General features: G+C 51.5%; 1 protein-coding gene across 1 annotated transcript; it reads right to left on the bottom strand.

Moving 5' to 3' along the window:
* Nucleotides 1-3,696: 3,696 nt before the first annotated feature.
* LOC126637187 (basic proline-rich protein-like) lies at nt 3,697-7,373 on the bottom strand (the record flags this gene model as incomplete). The annotated part of the gene is made up of 3 exons (XM_050310179.1): nt 3,697-3,897; nt 3,982-4,110; nt 6,756-7,373. Coding segments are annotated over 3 exons (948 nt in total), but the record flags the coding sequence as incomplete, so codon positions are not given.
* Nucleotides 7,374-7,377: the final 4 nt, after the last annotated feature.

The following is a 7,377-nucleotide window of genomic DNA, read 5'->3' as shown; positions in this document are numbered from 1 at the left end:
CTGTCCCAAAATGATCCCAAACCTCAGTGATCCATCTTGGGGTGACGATGGGGACCCCCTGGCCAGGGCACAGGAGGAACTTGAGGGTCCTGTAGCCCCCAAAGTGTCCCCAAATCCCCCAATGACCCCTAATTGTCCCCAAATCCCCCCAAAGTGACCCCAAATCCCCCAAAGTGACCCCAAATGACCCTAGAATCCCCCAAATTTCCCTAAATCCCCTAAATCCCCCAAACCTCAGTGATCCACCGTAAGGTGACGATGGGGACCCCCCTGGCCAGGGCACAGAGGAACTTGAGGGTCCTGTGAGCCCCCCAAAGTGACCCCAAATGACCCCAAAATGACCCCAAATCCCCAAAATGACCCCAAATCCCCCAAAGTGTCCCAAAATGATCCCAAATCCTCCCAAAATGATCCCCAAATGCCCTCAATCCCCCAAAATGATCCCCAATCCCCAAATCCCTCCCAGGCGTCCAAATCCCCCAAAATGACCCCAAATCCCCCAAAGTGACCCCAACTCCCCAAAATGATCCCCAAATCACCCCAAATCCCCAAAGTGACCCCAAATCCCCTGACCTGCAGTGATCCACCGTGGGTGACGATGGGAGACGCCCTGGCCAGGAACAGAGGAACTTAGGGTCCTGAGCCTCAGAGACTCAAAATGACCCCAAATCCCCCTAAACTGACCCCAAATGTCCTAAACTGTCCCCAAATGACCCCAAATCCCCCAATCCCCCAAAATGATCCCAAATCCCCAAATCCCTCCCAAAGTGTCCCCAAATCCCCCCAAATCCCCTCAAATCCCCCCAAAGTGTCCCCAAATCCCCCAAATCCCCAATGACCCCAAATCTTCCTAAAATGATCCCAAACTGTCCCAAATGACCCTAAATCCCCCAAACCCCCCCAAAGTGTCCCCAAATCCCCCCAAAGTGACCCCAAATCCCCCCAAATCCCCCCAAACCTCGGTGATCCATCTTGGGGTGACGATGGGGACCCCCCTGGCCAGGGCACAGAGGAATTTGAGGGTCCTGTGAGCCCCCCGGGCCACCAGGTGGGTGCAGTCCCGGGCCCCGAGGCCACGAGCCCCCAGGGACCCAGGGCCAGCAGCAGGGACCCCGAGGCCACCACGCCCGTGAACAGCACCTGGGGATCAGAAAATCACATTTTTGGGACATTTTGGGGGGATTTGAGGGGATTTGGGGACATTTGGGGTCACTTGGGGGATTTGGGGACACTTTGGGGGATTTAGGTCACTTTGGGGGATTTGGGGACACTTTGGGGGATTTGGGGAGGTTGAGGACACTTTGAGATCACTCTGGGGACACTTTGGGGGATTTGGGACATTTGGGGTCATTTTGGGGGGATTTGGGGGCATTTTGGGAGGATTTGGGGGATTTGGGGACACTTTGGGGTCACTTTGGGGATTTAGGGTCACTCATGGGGAATTTTGGGGACATTTTGGGGGATCTGAGGTCACTTTGGGGGTTTGGGGACACTTTGGGGGATTTGGGGACATTTGGGATCATTTTAGGGACATTTTGGGGACATTGAGGGAGATTTGGGGGGATTTGGGGGGGTTTGGGGACACTTTGGGGACAAAAAGGAACAATTTGGGACACTTTGGGGACATTTGGGGACACTTTGGGAGGATTTGGGGACACTTTGAGGAGATTTGGGAACATTTGGTGTCAGTTTGGGGTCATTTGGGGTCATTTTGGGGATTTGGGGTCACTTTGGGGATTTGGGGTCATTTGGGGATTTGGGGGTCATTTTGGGGATTTGGGGTCACTTGGGGATTTGGGGACACTTTGGGGTATTTGGGGACACTTTGGGGGTTTGGGGACATTTTAGGGGATTTGGGGTCATTTGGGGATTTGGGGTCATTTGGGGGATTTGGGGTCACTTGGGGGGTTTGGGGTCATTTTGGGGATTTGGGGTCATTTTGGGGACATTTGGGAGATTTGGGGTCATTTTGGGGATTTGGGGACACTTTGGGTGGATTTGGGGACACTCTGAATGGATTTGGGGTCACTTTGGGGGATTTGGGGTCACTTTGGGGATTTGGGGACACTTTGGGGATTTGGGGACACTTTGGGGGATTTGGGGACACTTTGGGGATTTGGGGTCACTTTGGGGGATTTAGGGAACATTTGGGGTCATTTTGGGGGCATCTGGGGTCATTGAGGGGGTATTGGGGTCACTTTGGGGGGATTTGGGGACACTTTGGGGTCATTTTGAGGGGATTTGGGATCATTTTGAGGGGATTTGGGGACACTTTGGGGTCATTTTGGGGGGATTTGGGGTCATTTGGGGTCACTTTGGGGGTTTGGGGACACTTTGGGGATTTGGGGACAAAAGGACAATTTGGGGTCATTTTGGGGATTGGGGACACTTTGGGGATTTGGGGTCACTTTGGGGATTTGGGGACACTTTGGGGATTTGGGGACACTTTGGGGGGATTTGGGGACAAAAAAGGACAATTTGGGGTCATTTTGGGGGGATTTGGGGACACTTTGGGGGGATTTGGGGTCACTTTGGGGGGATTTGGGGTCACTTTGGGGGGATTTGGGGTCACTGGGATGAACTGGGAGGTCACTGGGAGGTTACTGGGACGAACTGAGGGGTCACTGGTCCATACTGGGATGAACTGGGAGGTCACTGGGATGGACTGGGGGGTTACTGGAGGGTCACTGGTCCATACTGGTCCATACTGGGATGAACTGGGAGGTCACTGGGGGGGCTACTGGTCCATACTGGGCCATACAGGGACACACTGGGAGGTCACTGGGATGAACTGGGGGGGTCACTGGTCCATACTGGGATGAACTGGGACACACTGGGGGCTCACTAGGACGTCACTGGGGGGGCTTCTGGTCCATACTGGTCCATACTGGGATGAACTGGGACACACTGGGAGGTCACTAGGGGGTCACTGGTCCATACTGGTCCACACTGGGATGAACTGGGACACACTGGGGCCTCACTGGGATGAACTGGGGGGTTCACTAATCCATACTGGGATGAACTGGGGGGGTCACTGGTCCATACTGGGATGAACTGGGAGATCATTGAGGGGGTTACTAGTCCATACTGGGATGAACTGGGAGATCATTGAGGGGGTTACTAGTCCATACTGGGATGAACTGGGAGATCACTGGGGGAGTTACTGGTCCATACTGGTCCATACTGGGATGAACTGGGATGAACTGGGACACACTGAGGGATCACTGGGATGAACTGGGGGGGTCACTGGCCCATACTGGTCCATACTGGAACACACTGGGAGGTCACTGGGATGAACTGGAGGTCACTGGGGGGGTTACTGGTCCATACTGGGATGAACTGGGACACACTGGGAGGTCACTGGGAGGTCACTGAGGGGTCACTGGTCCATACTGGGATGAACTGGGACACACTGGGGGCTCACTGGGAGGTCACTGGGGGGGTCACTGGTCCATACTGGTCTATACTGGTCCATACTGGGATGAACTGGGACACACTGGGAGGTCACTGGGAGGGTCACTGGTACATACTGGTCCATACTGGGATGAACCTGGACACACTGGAAGGTCACTGGGGGGATTACTGGTCCATACTGGGCCATACTGGGATGAACTGGGACACACTGGGGGCTCACTGGGGGACTACTAGTCCATACTAGTCCATACTGGTCCATACTGGTCCATACTGGTCCCTTACCCTCACGTGGGCGTGGTCTTTGGCCGCGCGGGGGCGGAGCCTGCGCCGGGCGCCCCCTGCTGGCCCCGCCCCTTCCTCCTCCTCAGGCTCCGCCCCCTCCTCTTCAGGCTCCGCCCCCTCCTCTTCAGGCTCCGCCCCCTCCTCTTCAGGCTCCGCCCCCTCCTCTTCAGGCTCTGCCCCCTCCTCTTCAGGCTCCTCCTCCTGTGGGCGGAGCCAAAAGTTGAGACCACGCCCCCTCCCTGAAGCCCCTCCCACCTCATTTGCATACGAAGACCCCGCCCCCACCTGGAGCTTCCTCTTCTTGGGTGGGCGTGGCTTGGGGGTGGGTTGGCCACGCCCCTTTTTAGAGGGGGTGGGGTCAGCGGAGGCTCCGCCCCCTCGGGGCCTCCCGGCCAATCGGAGGCTGCGACGCAACTGGAGGGGGGAGGGGGGAAAAAAAACCTCTCAAAATTAATCTCAGACCCCCCAAAAAACCCTCCCAGGGACCCCAAAATCTCCCCAAAATCAACCCAAAATCAACCCAAAAATTGTCCAAAAATTCCCCCAAATTTGACCCAAAATCCCCTAAAAAATCTCCCAAAAAAACCCAAAATCCCTCAAAAACCTCCCTAAAAATCTCTCCAAAAATTCACCCCGAATCCTCCAAAAGTCTCCCAGCAAATTCCCCAAAAATCCCCCCAAAATCCCCCCAAAAATCACTGAAATCCCCCCCAAAATCACTCAAATCTCCCCAAAAATCTCCCCCAAAATCCCCCAAAAATCTTCCCAAAAATCCCCCCAAAATCTCCCAAAAACTCCCCCAAAATCTCCCCAAACCCTCCCCAAAATCCCCCCAAAATCTCCCCATACTCGCCCCCAAAAATCTCCCCAAAATCCCCCCCAAAAATCTCCCTAAAAATCTCCCCAAAATCCCCCCAAATTCTCCTCAAAAATGTTCTCAGATTCTCTCTCGAAATTCACCCCAAATCTCCCCAAAATCCCCCCCAAAAAATCTCCCCAAATCTCCCCCAAAATTCCCAAAATTCCCCCCAAAACTCCCCCAAAATCCCCCAAAAATCTCCCCAAATTCCTCCTAAAAATCCCCCAAAAATCTCCGGAAATTCTCTCTAAAAATCCCCCCAAAAATCCCCAAAAATCTCCTCAAAAATCTCCCCCAAATTCCTCCAAAATCTCCCCAAATCCCTCAAAATTCCCCAAATCCTCAAAATCTCCCCAAATTCCTCCTAAAAATGCCCCAAAAATCTCCCCAAAAATCCACCCAAAAGCCCCCAAAAGCTCCCCAAATCTTCCCAAAATCCCCCCAAAAATCCCCCAAAATCACCCTAAAAATCTTCAAAATCCCCCAAAATGTCCCCAAAATCTCCCAAAATCCCCCAAAATCTCCCCAAAATCTCCTCAAAATTCCCCTAAAATTCCCCAAAATCACCCTAAAATCTCACCCAAAATCTCCCCAAATCCCCCAAAATTTCCCCCAAATTTCCTCCAAAATCTCCCACAAATTCCTCCTAAAAATCCTCCAAAAATCCCCCCAAAATCTTCCCCAAAATCCCCCAAAATCCCCCCCAAAAATCCCCCAAAAATCTCCCTCAAAACATCCCCAAAAATCTCCCAAATCTCCCCAAAATCTCCCAAAATCTCCCCAAATCCCTCAAAATCCTCCAAAATTCCCAAATTTCCCCAAAATCCCCCAAAATCCCCCTAAAACTCCCCAAACCCCTAAAATCCCCCAAAATCCCTCCAGAAATCCCCCAAAATTCCTAAATTCCTCAAAATCTCCCAAAATCTCCCAAAACTCCCTCAAAATCCCCCAAAATCTCACAAATCCTCTCAAAATCTGCCCCAAAATCTCCCCAAATCTCCCAAAATCCCCAAAATCACCCTAAAATCTTCACAAATCCCCCAAATTCCTCCTAAAAATCCCAAAGATCTCCCAAAATCTTCAAAAATCCCCCAAAAACCCCCAAAATCCCCACATTCCCCCAAAATCCTCTCAAAATCTCCCCAAATCCTCCCCAAAACTCCCAAAATTTCTCCCAAAAATCCACTCAAAATCCCAAAAATCCCAAAATCTCCCCAAAAATCTCCCTAAAAATCTCCCCCAAAATCCACCTAAAATCTTCCCCAATTGCCCTCAAAATCCCCCAAAATCTTCCCCAAATCAGCCAAAAATCCCCCAAAAATCCTGCAAAAAATCTCCCCAAAATCCCCTAAAAATCTCTCCCAATTTCCCCCAAAATCTCCCCCAAATTCCCCCTAAAAATGCCCAAAATCTCCCCAAAACTCCCCCAAAATCCCCTCAAAATCTCCCCCCGAAAATCACCCAAATCTCCACAAAATCCCCCCCAAAATCTGCACAAAAATCACCCAAATCCACCCAAATTCCCCCCCAAAATCCACTCAAAATCACTCCAAAATTCCCCCAAATCTCCCAAAACTCCCTCTAAATCCCCCCAAATTCCAGCCAAAAATTTCACAAAAATCTCCTCAAAAATCCCCCCAAAATTCCCCAAAATCACCTAAATCCCCCAAAAATTCCCCAAATCCTCAAAATCTTCCCCAAATCCTCCCCAAAAATCCCCCCAAAATCTCCCAGAATCCCCAAATCTTCCCAAAATCTCCCCCCAAAATCTCCCTAAAAATCTCTCCAAAATCTCACAAAAACTCCCCCAAAATCACCCCAAAATCTCCAAAAAATCCCCCCAAATTCCCCCCAAAATCTCCCCAAAATCCTCCCAAATTCCCCAAAATCTCCCCAAAATCTCCCAAAACTCCCCTAAAATCCGTTCAAACTCCCCAAAATCCCCCAAATTCCCTAAAATCTCCCAAAATCCCCAAAAATCACCCAAAAACTCCCCCAAAATCCCCCCAAAAAATCTTCCAAAAACCCCCCAAAATCTCCACCAAATCTCCCCAAATTCCCCCCAAATCCCCCCCAAAAATCCCCCCAAAATCCCCCTGAAAACCTTCACAACTCCCCCCAAAATGTCCCCAAAAAGCTTCCCAAAATCAACCAAAAATCCCTCCAGAATCCTCCCCACATTCCCCCCAAAAAATCCCACCTCTGGATTTGGGGTCACATCTGGAATTCCCGGGGGTTTTGGGGCCCTCCTGGGCCTTTTTTTAGGGGGGGGAGCAACATCTGGATCTTCTCTCGGGGGTTGTGGGTCCAAAACATCTGGATTTGAAGGCTCTGGGGCCACATCTGGAATTCCAGGGGGTTTTGGGGTCCTTCTGGGTCTTTTTGAGGGTGGGGAAACATCTGGATCTTCCTCTGGTCTTTCCTCCTGCACATCTGGATTTGAGAGTTTTGGGGCCACATCTGGAGCTCTGGATGGGCCTGGGGGTCCCAAAACATCTGGATTGGAAGGTTTTAGGCTCACATCTGGAATTCCTGGGGATTTTGGGGACATTTTTGGTCTTTTTGGGGGTGGACAAACATCTGCATCCTCTTCTTTTCCTTCCACATCTGGCTGAGGGGGCAGGAACAGCTGGGTGGCCACATCTGCATCCTCCTCCTCCTCTTCTGGGGGTTTGGGTCCCAAAACATCTGGATTGGGGGGCTCTGGGTTCACATCTGGAATTCCTGGGGATTTTGGGGTCCTTTTGGGTCTTTTTGGGGGTGGAGAAACATCTGGATCTTCCTCTGGTCTTTCCTCTTGCACATCTGGATTTGAGAGCTCT

Source organism: Myiozetetes cayanensis, unplaced genomic scaffold, assembly GCF_022539395.1.
Source record: "Myiozetetes cayanensis isolate MyiCay16 unplaced genomic scaffold, myiCay2020 scf1498, whole genome shotgun sequence".
NCBI classification, from domain to species: Eukaryota; Metazoa; Chordata; class Aves; order Passeriformes; family Tyrannidae; genus Myiozetetes; species Myiozetetes cayanensis.
Note: the sequence above shows the minus strand (reverse complement) of the source record. Positions and strands in the feature narration are given on the sequence as shown.